Source organism: Aspergillus lucknowensis, assembly GCF_044049455.1.
Source record: "Aspergillus lucknowensis strain CBS 449.75 chromosome Unknown BJX67scaffold_55, whole genome shotgun sequence".
Taxonomy (NCBI): Eukaryota; Fungi; Ascomycota; class Eurotiomycetes; order Eurotiales; family Aspergillaceae; genus Aspergillus; species Aspergillus lucknowensis.
This window is the reverse complement of record NW_027263599.1, coordinates 93,549-115,242: the sequence shown is the minus strand read 5'-3', so window position 1 is coordinate 115,242 and position 21,694 is coordinate 93,549. Positions and strand designations below refer to the sequence as shown.

At 52.5% G+C, this 21,694-nt stretch overlaps 8 protein-coding genes across 8 annotated transcripts; 7 read left to right on the top strand and 1 right to left on the bottom strand.

The window, feature by feature from the left end:
- Window positions 1–810: 810 nt before the first annotated feature.
- On the bottom strand, window positions 811–1,638 carry BJX67DRAFT_364423 (uncharacterized protein). Its single transcript, XM_071030188.1, has one exon. It carries the CDS (start codon window positions 1,603–1,605, stop codon window positions 1,282–1,284), a length of 324 nt encoding a protein of 107 aa, XP_070882166.1. The 5' UTR covers window positions 1,606–1,638; the 3' UTR covers window positions 811–1,281.
- Window position 1,639: 1 nt separating this feature from the next.
- BJX67DRAFT_364422 (uncharacterized protein) lies at window positions 1,640–1,907 on the top strand. The gene has a single exon (XM_071030187.1). The coding sequence runs from the start codon at window positions 1,721–1,723 to the stop codon at window positions 1,892–1,894; it is 174 nt and encodes a 57-aa protein (XP_070882165.1). The 5' UTR covers window positions 1,640–1,720; the 3' UTR covers window positions 1,895–1,907.
- A 150-nt stretch (window positions 1,908–2,057) lies between these two features.
- Window positions 2,058–2,717, top strand: BJX67DRAFT_384930 (uncharacterized protein; the record flags this gene model as incomplete). Its single annotated transcript, XM_071033759.1, has 1 exon — window positions 2,058–2,717. One exon carries the CDS (start codon window positions 2,058–2,060, stop codon window positions 2,715–2,717), a length of 660 nt encoding a protein of 219 aa, XP_070882164.1.
- Window positions 2,718–3,608: 891 nt separating this feature from the next.
- On the top strand, window positions 3,609–4,687 carry BJX67DRAFT_384929 (uncharacterized protein; the record flags this gene model as incomplete). The annotated part of the gene is made up of 2 exons (XM_071033758.1): window positions 3,609–3,834; window positions 3,906–4,687. The coding sequence occupies 2 exons, from the start codon at window positions 3,609–3,611 to the stop codon at window positions 4,685–4,687; spliced, it is 1,008 nt and encodes a 335-aa protein (XP_070882163.1).
- Window positions 4,688–9,185: 4,498 nt separating this feature from the next.
- On the top strand, window positions 9,186–9,672 carry BJX67DRAFT_384928 (uncharacterized protein; the record flags this gene model as incomplete). Its single annotated transcript, XM_071033757.1, has 2 exons — window positions 9,186–9,521; window positions 9,571–9,672. 2 exons carry the CDS (start codon window positions 9,186–9,188, stop codon window positions 9,670–9,672), a joined length of 438 nt encoding a protein of 145 aa, XP_070882162.1.
- A 4,051-nt stretch (window positions 9,673–13,723) lies between these two features.
- On the top strand, window positions 13,724–14,373 carry BJX67DRAFT_364416 (uncharacterized protein). Its single transcript, XM_071030186.1, has one exon. It carries the CDS (start codon window positions 13,781–13,783, stop codon window positions 14,114–14,116), a length of 336 nt encoding a protein of 111 aa, XP_070882161.1. The 5' UTR covers window positions 13,724–13,780; the 3' UTR covers window positions 14,117–14,373.
- A 1,983-nt stretch (window positions 14,374–16,356) lies between these two features.
- On the top strand, window positions 16,357–16,918 carry BJX67DRAFT_384926 (uncharacterized protein; the record flags this gene model as incomplete). Its single annotated transcript, XM_071033756.1, has 2 exons — window positions 16,357–16,456; window positions 16,602–16,918. 2 exons carry the CDS (start codon window positions 16,357–16,359, stop codon window positions 16,916–16,918), a joined length of 417 nt encoding a protein of 138 aa, XP_070882160.1.
- A 902-nt stretch (window positions 16,919–17,820) lies between these two features.
- BJX67DRAFT_384925 (uncharacterized protein) lies at window positions 17,821–18,907 on the top strand (the record flags this gene model as incomplete). The annotated part of the gene is made up of 5 exons (XM_071033755.1): window positions 17,821–17,893; window positions 17,943–18,020; window positions 18,073–18,329; window positions 18,382–18,656; window positions 18,715–18,907. The coding sequence occupies 5 exons, from the start codon at window positions 17,821–17,823 to the stop codon at window positions 18,905–18,907; spliced, it is 876 nt and encodes a 291-aa protein (XP_070882159.1).
- Window positions 18,908–21,694: the final 2,787 nt, after the last annotated feature.

The following is a 21,694-nucleotide window of genomic DNA, read 5'->3' as shown; positions in this document are numbered from 1 at the left end:
AGATTGAATTCACCACTCCGCTGGCTTTTTATGGATATGCAACTTCGTGGTGGCAAGAGCATATATCGCATTTGGATCTCGGAAATAAGGTCATGGAGAAACTTTTGATGGATCTGCTGATTACAGTGGATCCAAATACACCCGACTCGCAAGGCCGAACGCTGTTTTCGCATGCTCTAGAACGCGGGCATGTCAGCATGGTGAAACTGTTGCTGGAACGTGGTGCCCGCGATGTCGAAATTTTTCGAGCTCATGAAGCGGACAACCCCTCCGCCGCGAGGATTCTTCTAGAGTCGGCGGCGGCCCAGCCAAATGCAGAAGAAGGCTACCGAACGCTCACCTCATTGTTACAGGTGGCCATTTTGAAGAGTTCACCAACAGTTCCAGCCAGACTTGTGACGCTGAAGATACCGTTTCAAGATCATCGGGGTCAAACATCATCCGGGCTCGCAATTGTTCGTGATTTTGAAGAGGATGTACATACGCTATTCACGTGGCACGAGCTGGGGATAGAAATTCGGGATGATCATGGAAATACGGCATTGCATGCAGCAGCTGAATGTTTTGATGCAGGTGTCATTGAATGCTTCGGCTTCTCCAGGTGCAATTGCGCTACAATGTACAATGAACAGCAACGCACGCCACTCTGGGTCGCCGCTGCGAAGGGCAATCTCCCAGCCGTCAAGGCCGTCGTGGCCATCCCTGATGTCAGATACCATCTAGGTCAAGGGGATGAGAAAAATGCTACACCTCTCTGGATTGCCGCTGCTAATGGCCACGATAATGTCGTCCCATATCTCATGAGTTTGGGCGGTGTCGAACTAAATCTCCAGAATATCGATGGATACACCCCTCTCGCGATCGCCGCCAAAAATGGGCACAGCGCGGTTGTGGAGGCGTTAATGTGCCGCCGAGAAGACCTACGTCTTCTGGATGATGTCAAGCTGAACCCAGTTTGGCTCGCAGCAACGTCCGGCCACAGTGTGATTGTTGAAAATCTGGTTAAGGGCTTCGGCACAGATTCGAACACGTATAATGCGGGAGAAAGGCTGCTGTCGGAGGCCACTTCTCAGGGAAAAGAAGAAATCGTGAGGATTTTGGATTCTGCTTTTAGAGCCCTGATCACGTCTCAGAACCCCACCCGCCAGGGGCATTGCGGATTGCTGCGAGAAATGGCCATGCGCGGATAGTCAAATTGTTAGTGCGCTATCCAGAGGTTGATGTAAACATCCAGGATGCATGGGATAAGACACCGATCGGCATCGCAGCGAGAAAAGGCCATCATCGAGTTGTGGCAGTTCTTGCGGGCTTAGAGAGGACGGATGTCGATACTGAGGATTCGGACGGAGAAACCCCGCTCTTGGATGCTATACGGAATTGCCAAGAGGAAGTTGTGAGGGTCCTCGCTCGGATCGAAAGGGTCGATGTGAACCGTGTCAATCGAAAAGACCGGCTGTTGAGGACGCCGCTGCTTCGGTGCGTCTGGGCTGGGCGACTAGGCCTTGTTAGAGCTCTGATGGAGTGTGGCCGTGTTGATCCACTGATCCCTGACGCAAAAGGACGGTTGCCGCTGGTTCGGGCTGAGGAACTAGGTTTTGAGGACATTGTGGACTACCTCCGTCGCTTTGAGAGGGCTTCCAGGGTATCACCACATTTGGATGCTGTGATGAGGCAAGCGGTTACTGAAAAGGCTTAGACAGCGCGTTACAATATACTGGCTATGACTATAGTTGTCACAAGTTTGTCCTTCCATCATTACCGAAGACTGCAGTGTAATATATTGTTATGGTGGCTGCGCTGGACCTTCCCGACCCCCTTAGCTCCTGGTATTCTGAATCTATTACTGGAGCCCGAGGAGTTTCGCTGGTCGTGGTTCGTAATGGTCTGGGGATGATGATCATGGGGGTTTTGTTCCTCAGCCTTGTCTTGTTTTTGTCGCAAGGGATCCTTGTCCTCGCCTCGGAGAGGATGAGTCACGAATTGGATATAAATACGAGGATTCCCTCCGCTGCCCCCTGCTGATTCAACGAGACCATAAAGAAGGTCTCACGAACGTGATGGTCCCCCTTACAACCCTCCCGGAGCTCGGCACCTTCTCCGTGCTCTCCGCTTCAACATGGCTCCTCATCCACCTCTACGTCCGCACCAACGGACCCATCCCCGGCACAAGGGCGGTAATCAAAGCCAACAGCTGGTTCTATGCAACCATGTCCCTCCTCATGCTGATAGCAACACTAACAACAACAACAACCCCCAACAACACCGACGACGACGACAACAAAGCCTTCCCCGTGCGATACACCTACCACGTCTCCAAATTCTACGAATTCCTCGACATCCTCCTCGTCGCCGCCTCGGGCGGCCACATCGGTCTGCACTTCGGGTTTCACCACCTGACAACGCCCTACCTGACCTTCTTCCGCTTCCTGAATAACCCGGCCGGTGGCTCGTGGCGTGTCTTTGCGGCGCTCAATACGTTCCACCATGTCCTTATGTATGCGTATTTCGGGGGTGCGCAGGTCGTGAGACCGTTTGTGCCGTGGACGGGGGGATTGCAATTGATTGCGAGTGTTGCTGTTGATGTGGTGGTTGTGTGGGAGAGGTATGGTGGTGGTGGTGGTGGTGGTGGGGATATATGGCCGTACGTGTTCTCGGCTTGTTTGGTCGGGACGTACTTTGGGCTTTATTTGAGGGATTTGAGGATGGGGAAGGTGTAGACTGCTCGTTTGCCGGTAGTTGGTTGTTTGCGGTTGGGATGGGAGGGGTTGGTGTAGCAGGCGTGGGGTGACGGCCAGGATTGTCAGATGGATTTTAGAAGTTCGCAAACTCAACTGCTGGTGGTTGTCGTCGTCCATGTTTCGGTTGCTTTGGAGGACAGATACTGTAACTGTCGTTCTCTGGGCTGTCTCCTCACACTTTATGTGTCCCATGCCTGCGTTGATGGGATAACTTAGAGTGCCAGACACGAAGATCCTCAATCATATCCCTCTCGCTAAACGGAGTTGACATTCATTTCTTTAAGACGCGCTTTTGAGTCTGTTGGTCGTTACACTTGGTAGAGGTACAATGTCACGCGTTTATCATTGCATACTGTGCCGCGGATATGGGTCGTGCATGGATTTACCCTCACAGTTCGACCTCTGTTCCAACAATCTATCTCGAGGACTCACTAGGGTGATCAAGGTGTCAATAAGGAACTGTAGGTTGGGAGAAAAACTGCTGCTGTCATGGCGTTCGCCTTCCAAAAACTTTCTCCAGACGTGCCCTCCAGGGGACCGGACGATGGTACGAAGCCGAGGGCTTGATATAAGCTTTACGCCTCACAAACTTAGATACAATGACCCCGAGGCCCGGAACTCGCATCTAAGGTTCTGGATAAGGTTCTCACGTCAGTTGTGACTCGCAGAGAGAGCTTCAGCAGCTTGCATCGTCATTCACTCGGGCATTCAATGTCTGTCGCCTTCACCCTAGTAACACCCCTTCTGTATTCACTACTACCCGGTAAACAACTGCCTTTCCCTCATTCTCAAGACCAGACGTCTCTCTCGTTCTCGAGCTCGTCTGATTTCAAGCTCTCGTTCAGACGATTCTAGCACCGCCACGCCACAATGAACATCGGCCCCGGGTTCGTCGAGCCAGAGCGCGACCCCCTGATCCGGGACATCGTCGACAACTCCGGCATCTTCAAGCAGCCGTTCAACCCAGCGGGAAGGGCCTTCTTCCGGCTCGCCGACATCGAGAAACTGCATGACCTGGTGAAGGCCGCGAAAAATTACCCCTCCACTGTTGTCGACCTGTTGAATAGTCAAAAGCCGAAGGAGATACTGCAGAAATGTAAGCCCCGATCGTCAGCAAAACAAACGCGTCAATTTTATATGGCCACTAATGTGCCCTAATCTGAGTAGGGCTCCACGACTCCACGACCCTCGAATCATACCACGCCCAGCACGGCGCATACGGGCTAGACGACATCGCAACAACCCGAGCCCTCTGCAAAATCCGCGACCTGAGCGCCTGCACCGTCACAAAAGCAGACATTACCAACGGGCCCCACCTCGACGCAAACACCATCCAAACAGCACATATCCTGCCCCCCGTTGTATCCCGGTACCACGCCGAGCACGACTTCTGGAACTACCTTCGCCGCTTCTTCACAGACGCCCGGGTCGATCGGTGGTACCGCGCCACGAGGGACACCGATACACTGAGTACCTCGAACCTGATTACACTCTCGCGCGTGGCACACGCGTACTGGCGGGATTGCCGGTTCGCGTTGAGGCCGTTGCCTATGGAGCGGAGGGATTCGGATACGTTGCGAGCGGAGTTCTCGTGGTTACCCTGTGGGAATTCTGAGCCGAGGAGTATTACGGGGAAACAGCTTGGTTGGGGCCTTTTCAATTATCGTAACGGGGATGTTGTCCGTACGGGGGACGTTGTTGAGTTTTGGAGTACTTGTGTTTGGTCGAAGGGGGTTGAGCTGCCGTGTTGGGATATTTTGGAGATGCGTTGGTATTTGAGTATGATGAGTGCTATGTGTGATGATAAGGGTGATGTGGGAGATGTGAAGAAGGAAGAAGGAGACGGAAAGAAGGAGGAGGACGGGAAGAACGATGATGAAACAGAGACAGAGTCGGAGTCTGAGGGTGAGGATTGGCAGTTTATCGGCGTGGATGATTGGTACTACTAGCTATCCGTTTCTACACATGTCATAGATAGAATGAACTGGAGCCTTGCTTCTGCGCAAGAGTGCTAGCTACTAGGAAATCTAAGAGTATTGCATTTGAAGGCTTCATATCAGCTCTAAAGTCCGACGGACTGTAGAACGCTGCCGCTAGAAGGGGAAGTATTCAGAGGAGAGGGGAACTTTTGAACAGAGAAGATAAATCCCAATCGAGAAGCAGATAGCTTCCGTTTGAAGGCGCAGCTATTTTTTGAGTCTTTCTCAGCTCGCCTTCCTTGTGACTCCCCTCGTCCCCAACTTTCTTCTTCCATACGTCACTATTCGGTAATTGTCCTTGCGTCCCCGTCCCCTGGGGCTAGATTGCTCTGCCAAACCTTGCTCACGCGGCCCCCCACGGAACATCTACACTGCGTTTGCGTCAGGTACAAACTCAACCACCTAAATCCGCAACATTTGGCTACTTCTGGGCCGGGACGTACCTGGAAACTCACGGGTTTCAAAGAGCGTGGTCTAGAAGGGGTTCCTTAAGGATTTTCGACGCTGCGGCGGAATTAAGTTGGAATTGGAAGTGGGTGAAGTCTGTAAGAAGCAATATGTGAGTGCCTCGATAGAAAGAGCTAGGAAATACGCAGCTAAGAAGACTTTCAGAGCACGACTAGGATTCGCAGAATACGGCTGAGATACTACCCTGATTCTAAGTAGCCACTGAGAACGGTGACTTGGCTGATTTTTGTTCGCCCGTTTGTATACTGCGTCAGTAATTTCGCGGAGGAATGAAATGCATATAGGGTGCCCGGCGGGTTTGAGCCAAGACACAACGTTACAAGCAACATAACGGCGTGGTATAGCTTCTCTGTCTGAATTAATGAAATAGCTGTAAGAATTGGCCAGCCAAAGATAGCTTTGAATCTGTAAAGAATATTGAATGTCGGGCCTTTAACGACGTGGTGAATAAGCTGGTGGGGCGCGCTGTGAAGGAAATTAGCCCTAATAATGTGAACGAGGTCGCCCACGGGCATCATGCATTCCCTCCGTTTGTTACAGCAGCCTGGGCTCTTTGAATCTGCAGTATTTAAAGGCGCTCCTCCCCCTCTTCTCTCCATCTTCCTCTTTCTCCCCAATTGTCCGTCAACCGGTTTTCCCCCCTCCTGCCTTGCCGCCGGCCTCCTCCTCCACACCCTGATATGTCGGCGATGATCCAAAAGACAAATGAGCAAGTCATTCTCTACCAGTAGCAGACTGTGGAGTCTGGGAAGATAAAAGCACTTGTCGAGTGCAAGATGAAACAGACGTAGGTCTCATGAGCCGTCGGTAAGCATGCAGGAGGCGGGTATGCTCGTAGCCTGGATACAGCAGTACCCAAGGCCCCAGAGGTACGTACCCCAGACCACATTTATAGAATCGTTTGCTGATCGGGAAATGGAAGACGAGTCCTCATTTCCCAGGATGGGAAGGGAATGAATTGTACGTCACCGGGGCCGACTCCGACCCAAACTGGTTGGCCTATATCAACCAGGCTCACCCAATATCGACCTCATTCATGACCATGCACCGGTATGGCCCGTTTAGAGTCCGCAACCCTGACGATAACTTGGATTCCACCTATCTACGACGGAGCATCCTTCGAGCTTCGGAACGACAAACAAGAGGAGCGCTCAGGCTATCAAAATATCGCCGAAACCTGTACCTAGGCAGGAGAACTCTGCACCATGGGGTGCCACTCATTTATATTTTGTGGACCATACGGACGGAAACCTCTGTCTCCTCCAGGGTATAATGATCGAGCGCAAGGCCAATCGGCACAAGTGAGGTGTCCATGCTGCCAAAATCGAGGGCTCTGACGTCAATGTCTCTTCGTTGGTCTATATGAGACTACCAACAAGAACAAAGTGTTTCTGTGGTTTTGTGCGCTTACCGTGATACCAGTTTGTGAGCAGCACATCACCAGGCCCACGGCCAGTTTGTCGATTCGGAAACGGAAATATCGATTTGTCATTGTCCGGTTGACTGCGAAGGGCAATCGAACCCTTGGAGAATTATGTCGCACTCATGAGGAAAATGAGGTCTTCTACTTCCTTGATTAGGTTGTCATGATATGAGAGTTCGATATAAGTGCAGCAGGTAAGTATCGCTGTACCCGTTGTGCGAAGCTGCTAACACTGCTGTGCCACGTTTAATTTCTCCACGGAATCACTTGAGTTGTCCTCAGCGACCGATCTCGCCGAACGGGCCTCGAACCTTACGTCAATTATGGCGACCGAAAGTATGATCCGACTCGATTACCGACGTCGCCTTCAAACAGCGAGACCCTCCTACGTCATCACAGTCTTGATCGCCAGCAGCGTCTCTGGTGCACCGCTAGCTTTCGTGGTGGCATGCCTCCTGGAGACCGTCGTGGTGGAGGCAGGAGGAATCCACCTCCAGGCAGCCCAGTGGTTCCGAACGGAAAGAGGAAGAGGCGAGAGGAACGGTGTGGGATATGCGGCGAAACTGACTACACCAGCGAGACCCCGCTGGCTTGGCTGTGTCTGAAGTAGGTGAATTCCGAGCAGCCCTTTCGACGGCCGCAAAAGGAGCGTTTTCAAGCCCAGCTGCACCAAGTGAGCGCAGCAAGTGGCACTCGTACACCCACTCTTCGCGGCCTGCAGTAAGTGGATCCAGCCCGTATGCTGGAGGAGCGAGAGGGCTAACAACGAAAGGGGCCATGTGGTCCCTATACAAGGTGAACATTGAATAAGACGAGAGTTCTGGAGAGGTAATTACCTTCTGGCAGAGACCAGGCTCTGCTACCTGCCTTCGCTGCGCCAAAGTGAGCAAATTTGTCGGTCCTTGCCCACGCCTGAATGCTTTCTCAATCTGCATTCCAGGAGACATCCCCGGAAGCCTATGGTCCTTGAAGTCGCATCCTGAGCAGGAATGGGTTCGAGGAGGGGTGGGCGCTGGCGTCCGCCGAGGGCTGTACCGCCTACACTTCGACCTTCGCGTTGCAATTTTGACACAATACTCTACCTGTGGGGGCCGTGCTCGAACAAAAACAAATAAATCGCAAGTTGTCCTTGAGGACTTTGAGGGCACCCAGGCCGAGTGGGAGAAAACCGACAAAGTGCAGTCCATTTTCCAGTCGATAAAGGCCGGCGAGAAGATGCTCGAACTTTGCGACAATCGAACACAAGACTTTAACCGAGAGAAAGGGTCGAAATTCCATCGTCTGCGTGCTGGATATTGCTTCCCCAACTTACCGAACCTAGTGCTTCAAGCTGGCGTTGGTCGCGGGAAGGACGCTCTACCTTGTGGTCCATGGAACATGCCCATTTCGAGCACCAAACAGTCTTATCGAAGCCGCTAAGACAATGGGGTACGGCTGACAGGATCGTAAGGGGCCTACTGGAACGGGGCTATGATGTTAAGCTTCTGCTCTGGGAACCACAGCCCAGTTCCAACAACGAGACCCTAGCTTATGGACGTATTCGGCGCATTGGACAGGAGAAGGAAATCTACGGCTATCGCCTGGTTGACCGATCTATCAAGGAGGAAATGGCTTCGTCAATGTGATGTACGAGACTGTCTGTTAATCTCGAAATCAGAGCGTTGGAAGGCCAAATTATTACGCCCGGCATGTATGTGAGGACCTTCTCCCCAATGCCACACCTGGATTAATCGAGTATACTAGGCTACACGAAATTCGGCGGGAGCAGGCACTGACCAGAAAAATTTGGAAAGACCCTCACGGAGGCTACCTGGATTTTGTGACGATCATAACGCGGCCTATAACCCGGGGTATACTGCGAACCTCTATGACCCAGGACGACCCCAATAATGTTGGACTGGGTAAGGTGCGTATTCCTCGACACAGTTATTACAGCCCTGCTGCAGTCTGTACTAATAGAGACCTGGCAGACAACATTCCAAAGTTGCAACTCGAACTGTGAGGAGTTGCGGGTTCAAGAGCCCAGAACACACAACAGCGGGCGCAAAACAGACGTCGATCGGTCGGTTTGAGGTTAACCCCGACTTCAAGTCGAACTTTATAGATGGCGATCATGTTAGCTGCGCCTAATCGAAACTGCTTGGTTGTGCAACGAATGTAAGGTCTGCGGTTGTATCTTCGGTTTGATCGTCCTCGCTATCTTCATCAGGCAAGGATTACTGTCTTGGTTCCAAGATCTGCCGGCCCTGGCAATGCAAGTGCCAACCAACTACACTCCACTATGGATCAGGGTTGCGGGTGAGTTACCTCCTACTGTAGGAGTAGGGATCTCCTGGCAACTGCAGATTAGTGCCAGCCCCTATAGTTATGACGCGTTGGGTCATGATTATGCGGTCAGATAAATTAGGGCATCTCGAGCAGCGAATAACGGCCGACAATCTCACGCAAAGCACTAATGCCACCGAAGGTCCATCTGCTAACGACGAACGGTAATACAACGACTACCGAATCGCACCGTGACGACAAACAAGCCGCAATCGGTCAGGCACAGCTGTTGTGTGTGAGTGGTTCTCCGAAATGAAAAACTCCCCGGCAGCATCATGCACGCTGAATCCGAATATCTACCAAGGAATGCTCAGTACTGGACGGTACCTTTTGGCTGCGTTATCGTGGGCGCTAATCGAGGCAATGGCGATAACATCGCAACCAACAAGATTTGTCGTCTTCGGCACAAGCGCGGCGGCAGCCCCTCCCCTCCTCGACGCCGAGGAAGACCCCCGAAGCGGGTTTTCCACTTTAATCGAGCGTGCCACCGCTGTAGTTTCGCGGGTCTGCACTGTTGCCTCGTTCTTTCGGGGGAACGTCCGTGACAGGTACCGCTCAATGCACCGCGGGGCTCCGGGCTGCAGCGCCGTAAGTTCTTCCATTTTCTGTTTGCGCTGTGTTCACTGACTTCTTCCAGCCAGAGCCAGCTGCTGTGGTCGCGGCGGTAGCTCTCCAGGAGGCCGCAAGTCCTCGTCGCCGCCGCATGCTTTCTCTGCCTTCCTGGGGAATAGGAACCTAACGAACCCGATGCTTGGGGAAGCCTGTAGCCCTAACGGGCACCTTCGGCACAAAATATCCTGTTACTCCGTCCGATAACAGCATGGTTTCTTCTGTGAAGGCACTTCCAAGCCTCCCAAAGTCCCGAAACACGGAGGGAATGAAGATACATAGGGCAGTCCTTTGGCAAACGCTGTGATTCGGCGTTCCGGACACACACCGCTGGCCCAAGACTTTGCGCCAACGCGGCCTGGTCTCTGACCCATCGTTCCGACGATCCATGTCCGACGTCTGAGAGGCCCTCGGGAATGATAAAGAACTGTTTATCAATGTCAAGAAGAGTTTCCAGCAAGCCGGCCATGAGCCTGAGCTAAATGTGAGCGATCCAGCCGAACCACCGTTCACGGGCTGTCTTGGAATTGTCAAGGTGCCGCGCGCGCCGCGGTATTATTCGACAGTCGGCTGAGATGCCTCCAAGGTTGACAGAGGGGGGCGCTGGATTCCCTCTGAAGAAACGACAGAAGATGGGCTTTGACTATCGGAACTGGTGCTGGGCGTACGGGCCTAGATCGACTTCGAACAACAAGATAGAGCTTATGGGACCGACATTGACCCGCAAACCGACGGCCAATCCGAACGCCGAACGAATTGTACAGGAAACTGAGTCAGATAATTTTGCGGCATAGAGGCACCGGGGATTCGACTTACGGTTGGACCAAATAACGCAAATTGTAAACGCCGTGAACTTGACCTTGGTGGTTTGGTCCCACGGCGGTAAATTAGATCCAGCGCAACAGCCGTAGCTTCGGGCCGAACTATATACGGGTTTGCGCAATCTCAAGCAGACCGTTTGGCATCGCAATTTGGCCGTTGCCTGAGGTTTTGTCGGTGTCGAGTGTGGCTGTAACACCTGCCCTGCAGCATCCTTATCCCACTCAGCAGCCACCCCTATCACCTCTTCCATGCCGCGCTGTTGCTTGGTTAGTGCTTTGCTGTCTCCCTTTTGCTCTTTTGTCTGACTTGCGCCCTCTTTGCCTGATTTAAGGTGCAATAACCCTTAACCGTCTGTCTTTTGGTTGCGAACGCGCCGTTGTCTGCCAACGTGCCACCACAATCAACGCATGCAGAACTTTTATTCGATCGCTGCAGGTAAGTAGCAAAGCTACCATGTTCCTTCCATCCAAACACTGTCTATTGTCTTCATCATCATCTTGAGCAATATCCTTCTGACAAGGTAGCTAGGACCTCGAAAAATGGAGAGACCACGACCCGCAAGATTCCCGCTGCCCGCGACCAGGGAATCACTATCTGCGACCGAGGTCGGCCACGAAGAACTCCTCCCGCCACTGCTGCAACGCAGGCGTGGCCTTCTCTTTGGCCTTGTCGTCAATTATAGTACGCCGCGTGTATAGTATACACGCCTCAACCGAATCCAAACTTTCGAGCAGATCGTCCGCAGTGGAAAAGATCCAACAGCCCCATGTTCGGCCTCGCTCACTTCCCAACTTAACCATACGATCAAGGCCTCACAGAAAGGATATACAGCCTCCAGCAGGACAACACTCTGCCAGGCTCGTCTTGTGTTTTGAGAGCCATCAAACACGTTGATGATAGCGAACTTCTTCACAACACTACACAGGAATTGATAGCTGGGAGCCACCTAAGAATTGTGATCATATGCGGCGATATCGAAGACACTATAGTCCCGCGTCATGCGAAGGCAGTGACCTTGACTTTAAACGACACGACATACAATAGCTGGATTGAGACGAGGCAACATAAGGTCGCAAGAATATTTATTCGCGCGCCAATCCCGAAAGTATTAATCCTCCACCTACTAGAAACAACATAACTCGCCGAAGGATATCACACGCGCTTGAAGACTGGCCCAGGTACTTCTGTTGCAGGCGACATCTATGTCGCCCTGTGGCTTAATCGAACAATCACTCATCTCCACGACCAATGCAGCAAGGCTCGGGAGATTCAGCGCGGGTTAAAGCCAACAAGCTTGTGCGTATTCCTGGTTTCTGGTCCAGTTCCTGCGCCGGTTGTATTGGCGTTGCATCTCAATCCCCCCACGGCGGCGGCCAAGGCGCGTGCATTGCTAGCGGCGTACCGTGCGGCAAACAACCTCGCCAGTCCCCGCCGTCGCGCACCCCGCCCCAGACCGCGCATTTGGCTATCGTCATCACCCCTGCCATAACTTGCTAAGGCCATGTTGCCTGCAAATATGCTGGCCCACCAAGGATAACTATTATCAAGCAGAGGAGTTCTGCATCCCAGGTTCTTCGCGCAACAGCAAGACGCTAGCCTTTACGACGCTCAGAGATCGGCTACGGTCAACCTTCCAACTCTTCGGCGTGGGCAATGAGACCGACATCATCCCCCGCCTTTGCCTCCTCTCCGCCGGCCAACGCGACTAGTTCCTTGGGATACTCGTCCTTATTCTCGACGAGTTCCACGACGATCCTGCGGTGGCCATCCGGCCCATCGCGATACTCTCCCTTATCATCTCCGCGGTAACGCGGCCAACAACACGCTGTCCAACGAGGGCTAGATGTTCCTAGTAAGCCAACGACATCTTTCCTTGCAGGACGTTGTTTCTCTAACTATTTGGTATGCTTAAGGCGACGGATCTTCTCATCTCCAACCCATGAATCACTCTCCAGTCGGGGCACCATCACCACCCAAGAGGAATTACGTCTTTGGACTGCAAAAGCTTAGCTTCTTTTTTGTCTCCTCGATTCTCCTTCAAGGTAAGGATAATAGTGGTAAGACATCATGCTGGGAGGACTGAATACCCAGAACCTGACAATATTTAGGTACCCTGTGGTCTTGACAAGGTTGCCAGCCCTGTGCATTTGTCAAGGCAGTTAGAAATGGTTAGGGATCTACGAAGACAATGGTATGTTGTTTAGTTCCGGCGTCCGGACCGGCCCCAATATATCCTGTTTTAGCTGTCAGCAAATGAGGGAATGAACCCGTGTGGGAAGACGCTGACCATTAAGGATACCAGGAATATCTGTGGAGATGGAAGCAAAGACCAGGAAGGCCCCGGAGAGATCCAGAGTAACACTATGGATATTCTCATCATCTAATATTACAGAAAACAGTACTCCAAGTTATCTCCACACCTCCGGGCCTACAGCCATTGACTATAAAATGGCAAACCGCCCAGATCTTCGCATCCCAGGTACTATGGTATAATACTATCCCATTCCACAAGAGTTATTATAGTGGTACTCACGGTTTATCTAGTACATGGATGTAATCGGTGCCTCACTGGCTTTTCAAGACCTTAAGAGGCACTTTCCCCTTCGCTCAGGCAAACCGCCACTTCCTGACGCATGTATCGCTGTTACCGTGCCACACCAGGGTTCCCATGCACTCACATGACCTAAGAGGCGGAGCTCGCTGGCGTCGGAAGCAGTGGCCGAATGGACATTGGCGTCTTACGGTGGCTGAGTTCGCTTGGGTGTTCTCAACCCGGCCAGGATGGCCAAGCAGGTTGCTGCCCTGCCCGAGGCGCCAGCAGCTGCGACCACGGACAGCCCAGCGCTGGTAGCAGGCGGGGAGGAAGAAGACATGATAACAAAAGGCCAGGAGATCGCAGCAGTAGAGGCACTAGCAGATAAGGAACTGCGCGCTGCATTCGAGCAGCCACAAACGCGGTTGATATTTAGAGACCCCCTCGACCTTGGCTATAATCTACAGATAGTGGAAGGAAGGCAACTAGTAGTTTCCCCTTGTATAGCTGGACTTCTTAACCATGGTAAACATGAGAGCCTGGTTTTACCATGGTTAAGAAATGCAGGCAGGGGGGAGCTCGTGCAGTGCAGTATAGTACAATACAGTACTAACCATGAACACAGGGAAATAAGTACAAGCAGGCCGTCTTACGGTGGCTGAGTTCGCTTGGGTGTTCACCACGTCTCTATGAGTTTACACAGCGAATCGGACGCCGCGGCTCCCTAGCGGCGAATCTTAGAGAAACCGTGCAAGGGCGTCAGGACCTAGGATTTCGTTTGTTTTGGGCCAATGCATGCAGGGAACCCTTAGCGACGGTACCCAACACCCGCGTGAGGGAGGCGTTGTATCTTGCGAGTGAAATCCCGAAACTGCGGTACCTGATGAAGGTCTTCAATGACGAGGGTATGTGGGCGGTACCCCCGCGCTGCTGCCCGAATGAAACATATTTACAATCGAAAGCACGAATTCATGGAACTCATGGAACTCAGCGGCAGAGATCTGTCTATCTGTGGTTGCATCACGGGTGCAATCTCGTTGGAGCTGAAAACAAGAAGCTGTTTCGTCAATATCCTGGTTTCCACAAGATCATTGAAAGAATCAGAAGTTTGGCAAATCGCCTAAAGCTACCACAGCGCTTCAAAATCAACCCAGTGACCTCGATAGCCCAGCTTACACCTGTGTACACCGCTTGGGCGGCGGACAAAAGCGCCTGCTAGGTGGTCCTGGAAGCAGCGATCGCGGTGTGCTACGGCAACGAAGAAACGGGGGATGAAGCTTAACGATTGACGGAACTGGATAACGCTTTTCCTCCTGTGCTGGTTATGATATACGTTATGTTCTCTGGATGATGACGATCATGCAATGAGACGGTCGACCCCACGACCCCAAAGCCCAACGACGAGAGCGCGTTCTCCGCGATCATGAGTTGTCAACTGGTCATCTTCAGCGACTTTTCGACAAGTGACCATTGTCCGGGAAGAAGCTGCTAACGCAAGCCAGTGCTATTATCAACAACCTCCTTCTCCTCCAAATCTAGAACTCGTCGTTGGTGATTTAGTCCTATTATGGGACGTCCGTCGAGAACAAGTGCACGGAAGACGGCCAGAGCCTTGTGGAAAATGTATTGGGAGCAAGTCTCGGCCAGACTGGAGAGCCTGCTTACAAAGGGGTTATCCGACAGCTCCAATAAGAAGACTTGTTGGAGAGTCTGCCTTTATTGTAGGGGTATCCAGTTGCAATTATTGGCGCAACTTTCCGTTTGGCTTGCGGGGATATTTTGTCTTCGCCGGCGGTGGCCCGGGACAGTGGTCAATTATATCCGCATCAACCATCAGGAGTACATCTCCAAGCTGTCCCTTCCCCCCCAACTGGCGATGATGAGGAGGACGCCGAGTACTTCTCCGCTGTGGAGGAGGACGTTGCGGGTGCTTCGGCACCGCAAGAGGTTGTTGCGTTGGGCGAACCCAACGATAGTGAGTAGCAGAGCGCAACTTGATGGCGGAACGGGCTAACTGCGGCGTAGGGTTCTTATTCGTGGTGGGTTTGATGGTTGCCTTTGTTTTCGATGTGTTGGTTCCCGCGGCGCTTCTGCGCACGCTACAACCAGAATTCTTCAAATGAAATGCCGAATGGAGATGCGACTCTCCCCTCCTTTCGTTGTCAACCGGTTCGGCTCTCTCTCCGTTGAAAGCGTCGAAACTCCAGGGGTTTCAACATGCAACGGTATTTACCAGAAGCCTCTCGCGGACGTCTGTCATTTGATCATCAGCGTCAACTCCTACGCTATCCACCCCAAGCAGAGCATGTATTGGCGTATTAAAGAACGGGTGACTGCAATGATCGATCTCCTGCAAGAGACATTCCGCTTCCAGGCAGTTTATAACTTGCAGAATAAGCGTAAGGACGCTACGACTTTCAATCCATACGCAGACCAGAGACACCTTTATCCAACACATGCTCTTTCAGAGGGGCCTGAAAGTCGGTTATAAACTCCCAATTAATTCCTCGCGAGGAGGCCAGGCACAGCTTGTTCTATACTGCCCAACAAAAACAAGTGAGCGCCCCTTAAGTCCTGGCTCTATGACGGAATCAGGTCGCATCGATGTCGCATATCCCGGAAAGTGACGACACCAAAAAAGACTCGCTTGAAGATCTGGACGATCTTAGGGTCCGATGTTCGTCCACACACTCTATCGTTGTTATGGATTGTTGAATCGGACCGTGATGACCGAGTTCTCGCGGTGCCAACTCAAGAATGCGCCAAATGCAGAGGGATTAAGGCCAACCTCATTCCAGACTTTTGAGCAGGGGACTTCACTGCATCCAACCAGTCTTACTGCCGATCAGTACACAAATTCGAAATCTTTGGTCCCTCTGTTCAGAGAGACGGACTATGCAATCCTGGATTCGGAATCATTGTTTCTGATGCCATCTGCAGGAATTCTATGCTTCCGCGCCTTAACCTTTGTTAGTACCCAGAACTAAAGCTCCTGCTAATCAGGATGGTGAAATCTACCCCCCACGAAGCTTCAGCGGAACTATTGCAAGTCGATTTGCATGAAGCCATTACATCTATTGGCATGAAACGCTCCCTACAGCATATCGCGACTGCTCCCCCATTTTGCAAGCATCGCGGCCAAGGAGACGGATAAGGTTTAGAGACCAGAACGAAGTTACAGTGCTGTAAGTTCTCCTTCCATAATTTTGTATCCGTATCTCCTGACTTCTTGCATCCACAGCTGCCTGCTATAGCTACTATAGTAGCTCCGCAAAGGAAGCTGACGAATGCTGGCCCTCTCTATCAAAAATACACCAATAACAACAATTTTTGAGGTCGGATTATCGGAAGCGTCCGCGTCTATATAATGCACCTGTATATGTATGGTTAACCCATACCTACATACCGGTAACTCTACGCAGGGTCTTGTTGACACTAGCCGCTTCGCTATCCAACTACATGGGCGTGCTAGACGCAGTACAGGCTATCACGGGCATACCATCGTCCGACGTTGGTCACAAGGCATCGCTGATAAGCAGGGATGCAGTTATCCTGTGGCGTAAGTACACTTTCCGGGCCTACCCTGGACTCGCTCTCCCCTCTCTTCCCCTCTGATCCAGACCGCGGCACTGACGTAAGGTTCAAGGAAGATGATGGACAATCCAGGTGTCTGTGCTGTGTTCCCCTGTGTCTAATGTACCAAGGCGCCAGCGACTCGGAGCCAGGCAGATACGCTACTGGTGTAGTCAGTCGTATAAACAGCGTCTTCTTGGGCGTCTATTCTAGGGTACGCCCGGAAGATACCTCCCCTCGAACCACGCTTCTGGCCCTATTCAAGGAGCTTGGTCATGAATTTAAGGACCTGCTGCAAGGGCCAGGCTTTAGAAAGGGAGATGAAGTGCTCCTGGTCGAAGCGGTAGCAAACCAGATTAAGGAACGCCCTGCACTAAAGGATACAGATTGGTATCAGATAGAGGACGAGAATGAGGCTGCATGGCAGCATACTAAAGACGCGGAGTAGCCGGAGCCTGACTCGAATGGTTGTTATTAATACCCGTTTTCATCTTGTTTTGTGCTCATGGGCCCATCCCAGCGCCTTCTGCACATGAGGCCGTGGAGTTTCTGGAGAACCAGGGCAGCAGTGTCAGTCCGGTCGGCAGGACGCGCTCGGGAGAGAGACCTTCATACTGAAAGCCAACAAGGACCCTGAATCCTTTTGCCCTCCTCCGGTACATGCTCCACCATGTCTTTGGGTTGCGCAACGACTCCCGCGACTGTGGCCGAGTGGGCCGCCGTGCCTTCCGTCGAGGCGCCGGTGGCGGATTACTACGGAGACTACAGGGCATCCCTTATATTTCTTATGAATTCTTCTGCATCAGCCCATAGTTCAGCGTGGGCGCATTACTATCAGACCGGGCCCGGATTTCAGTCACATTCCCACCATCTGACCATCTGTTAGCAGCCTTTCGAGCGACGGTATATTCTGTCGCTCCATATTGAGCGAATTGCAGTCGTTTAGGATGCCTCTATTTGGCTCAGTCAAGAAGATCTCGAGTTACAATTGGAACTCTATTATTTGTTCGACGAGATTCCTTCGGGGGCCGATGCTGACCTATGGTCTCGCCCGTCATTGTGTATGTAGCCGTCGTGTGTCTTCCACACGGTGCGACGGGAACCGTGTCAGCAGCCGGGGTCGTTAGCCAGATACTCGCAACCTTCAGGAACATCAAGTTCGGGCTGATGATTGGCATCGGCAGGAGAGCTCCGAGTGAAGGACACGATATCCGACTCGGCGAGGTGGTAGTTGGCCAGCCGACCGGTCTTCTAGGAGGGGTTGTCCTGTACGACTTTGGCAAGACCTTCGAAAAGGGGTTCCCATACGATGACACTTGAATCCAGCATACAGATCAAAGTGCGGACAACATGGCAGGTGCCTTTGGGAATCCCGGGCGAGCGGTGCCGCTTTCAGCACCATGTGGCTCCGGGCGGCAGCGCCGTAAGTATTTCCTTCTTGTTCTTGCGCCGCATTTGCTGACTTCTTGCAGCCGGAGCCGGCCGCCGCTGCCGCAGCGGTAGCTCTCCAGAGAGCTTTGTGAACCGAGCCTCCCGTGGCGGCGGCCGAGGTTTCTGCATTGCTCGGGGACTACGGTCCTTATGCAGGCTTCAGCCCATAAGAATACCCTTCATCGGCTGGCACGGCTGCTCGGACTGCGTACGACCCTGTCCTGGAGAGCCCAGGCGTAAAGAAGCTCATTGTACCTTTGTCGCGCTTCACGGATGAAAGAACTGGTCGAACATACGTATCCGTACGCCTAACCGCACTGAGCAACGAGGCGCTCGGCCAATATTGCCATACGGAAGCGCAAAAGGAGGTCTGGCGCTTCCCATCTTATCCGTTTGTCATCAGGGAAAAGAGTGTCTCGGTAGAGCAGGTGAGTAGCTGTTCCGTACGAGGGTAGTTGATATTAACCCGATTTAGGTGAGGCCACTAGGCTCGAAGAGACTGATAACGCAATCCACGAGGCACTCTGGCTATGCGATCTCGAGATACTGCAGGACTTGCTTTCGAACCAGCTGAGGACGATGTTGCGGAGTCATGACCCACTAATTGTGACAACCATGAAAACGGGTAGACCGTCTTATATCAATGCACTACTGATAGCGTCCCGTGGTCTAATATCCAACAATGAATGTACGAAAAACACCAGTTGGGCGTTCGCGTATGCGTCGAGAGGACCCGTGACGGAGCCTGGAGATCGGTGGGATCTGTTGTCGTGGCGGCTGCGATCGCTCGGCCAACCCTATCGCAACGCCTAGTCGCCGTCGGACCCTCGAGATGCCCGGGTCTACCATACTTGCCGACCGGCTTCGGCCCACACTACAGCTCTTTGGCATGCGCAATGAGTTTGCTATCCTCCTGCGATGCGACGAAGTGGGACACCTTGTGGTTGGATCGGCTCGAGGCAATGGACATCCCGCTGGAAAGGCCCCCGAAGCACGAACTAATTGAGCTATCAGAAGCCGACCTGCAGCGTGCTAAACAACAGCAGAACTGGTTAGACAACCCAGATCTGCAACAACACGACTTCACTTCCTCTCGGTCCACCGAAGGCACATGTTCCCCAGCCCCCGATGCGGGCTAATGAAGTTTGGTCGCTCATCGCCGCGGATGATGGCCGGAGGAGACGTAACTGCGAGCGCTGCCAGGCTGGCCATCGGGCATGCAGAGCTGTGTGTTCCTCTTTTCCCGCTATTTTCCCGTGCTCCCAGTTCGGCTACGAAAGAAGTGGACCTAGAACTCCGCATCGGCTACTATTCGCGATTGATCTCTGTACTCCATGGCGGGCACTACGGCGAATCCTCAAGCAAGACTTTAGTGTTCGCTTTAACGCTGAAGAAGCCTACAAATACGCTGTTATCCAAATAAAACGTGCCTACAATTATCGCCATCAACCAATGTGGTTTGAAAAGAAAGACAAGGTGTATTTGCGTTTGCACGACGGCTACAACCTCCGTCCCGTTGGAACTACCCCGAAGTTGAGTCCACAGTACGCCGGTCCTTTCACAGTAACCCGAAAGACAGACGACCAACTTGAACACAAAGACCGTGCAGGAGTCCATGCCATCCTAGAATGCAAGAGGAGGCCCCGGGGTAAGGATACGCGGAAAGTTGATATGCAGGAAGCGTTGGAACTAGTGGCTTGGATAAGCCAAGGTCCAGACTTTGACAACAAATTAGTGTATATTGCGGTTAATCATGAGGTTCTGATAAACTAGAAACCTTGGAAGACTTGCCTGATACGTGGAACATACATCCTGTTATTTCTATTGGTCAGTTAGAGCCTGCGAGGTCCAAAGGATGCCAACCCTTTTAGACGGCAGCACACGAAGCCGCCCGCCAATCTCGATGCAAGGGTACCCGATAGCCTGGATCGATATGAAGTTGAATATATCCTTGACCAGTGGATTCGTCTCTAGGCCCATAGCAGAACTCCGGTACTCTAATACCTCGTTTGTTGGCGTGGATATGGCCCGGAAGACGACCAGTAGGGTCGCCGAGAAACCCCAGTGGGTTCCGAAGAACGGATTGACGAATTTAAGCTATCCCGCGATCCTAACTACGGACCTCACTGGAGGCAGCGCATCCGCGCTACCGGAAGTCTCAGGTTGCTCCACGCGGCGGCCGAGGTGTCCGCATTGCTCGGGGACTACCGCTCCACCAACCTTATCGCAACGCCTCATCGCTGTCGGACCCCTGCCCCCGCCCAGGATGTGCGCCCCTCCCCCATTTTTGCGCCGGCTGCTCCGGCAGCTAAGCAGACAGTTGTGTTGGATAAGTCGTGTTCCGTGCGCTGCGTATTTATCTATGGGCAAGAAACAGAGACTACAATCTCATTTTCAGCGATGTGGTTGGGCGGGCACTCATCCGCTCATAGCGGCGCATATTTGGCGAGGCATGGGCTGACTGTGGTATAGATGCCCGGGTGTTCGTGGTTTTCGTTGTGTGGTGGGCCTGCATGGTGTTGTGTTTGCAGCCCCTCGAAACATGAAGGGAGATCTACAACATCGACTATGATGAATTGGTGCCCGAACGCAAACCTGGAAGTGGTCTTCCTCCGGCACAGTCAACAATGGGTGCCATGCTGAAGGCTTCGACAGGAGCCTCCTATCACCAACTTATATACAGAATCCGGATCTGTCGTTCCTAGAATTTACGACACCCAGCGATTGGACCAAGGAACCAGACACTTGCTAGGACCTAAGTCTACTGGCAACCTAAAGTTTGTGCTTGAGGTCGGGGTTTCAGAATCCGCATAACAAGGAAGGTCAAATGCCAATAAGTGTCTGATATATGGTATGCCTTCCAGTTCATGAAGGCATCGGTACTCACCCTGATCGTTGAGACTAAAAACGGAGGGGATACGCGTTTCACAACCGCGTAGCCAGATTGCACGAATTGGGTTCTTCTCAAGTATAGAGCCCAATTGCTCATCCAAGTGATCAAGATCAAGCACGCCCCCACGTCCGCCATGAACGGGGTGGCACTATACCCTACGTGCCACCTGAAATATGATGACCATTGTGACCCCAATTTCATTTTCTACCCCGTCGACCTTGAATTCTTTATCAACCCCTTCCCGCGCTGGCGGCTAACAGGGACGGTGACGGTCATGAGAAAATACTACGACGAGAGCCACGCTGCGGTGGGGTTCGCCAAGGACGATTCTGCAATACTCCGTCTCCACAAGCGGTACAACATCCCGGCAAATAAATGACTCGGTCGGAAATGGGGGCAAGAGCACGTCGGGTTTGGATGGACGACGGCCACCAAGGTCAAATCCTTCAAGCGCATCAACTTCAAGCTCATCGCATCGCTCTTCAGGGACCACGGTTTAAAGGCACTCGTCCTCAGCCCCACGCAGTCAGACAAACAGACGAATGGGCCACTGAAGGCACGGAGTGCTTCAGGATTCAGGCATCCAGTGCATCTTTTGCAGCCACCGTCAGAGGATCCAACGAAGGAATCAACGTTCTGCCTTTCAATGGTGGTCTACATAAGAATTGATACTGTACGGTTTTTAAGAGCTTACGTCCCACAGCGGCTCCGCTAAACTGCTCCGTGATTTTACGCGACGGACCGTCCCGTTCGCGCAACTATGGCGCATCGGAGGTTGATTTGGAATTCCCTAGGTTCTTCGGTGGAATGCGTTGCTTACCCCTGAAGAACGCTTCTCCGCGAGCCCATTTGTCTCAAGGATGCGGGCTGGGCTCGTTGGATAGCGTGCGTAAGAAAGAG

Coding starts and splice junctions, on each gene's coding strand:
- BJX67DRAFT_364423 (XM_071030188.1), bottom strand. CDS start 1,605: ATGTCCTCAAAACCTAGTTCCTCAGCCCGAACCAGCGGCAACCGTCCT.
- BJX67DRAFT_364422 (XM_071030187.1), top strand. CDS start 1,721: ATGACTATAGTTGTCACAAGTTTGTCCTTCCATCATTACCGAAGACTG.
- BJX67DRAFT_364416 (XM_071030186.1), top strand. CDS start 13,781: ATGAAGGTCTTCAATGACGAGGGTATGTGGGCGGTACCCCCGCGCTGC.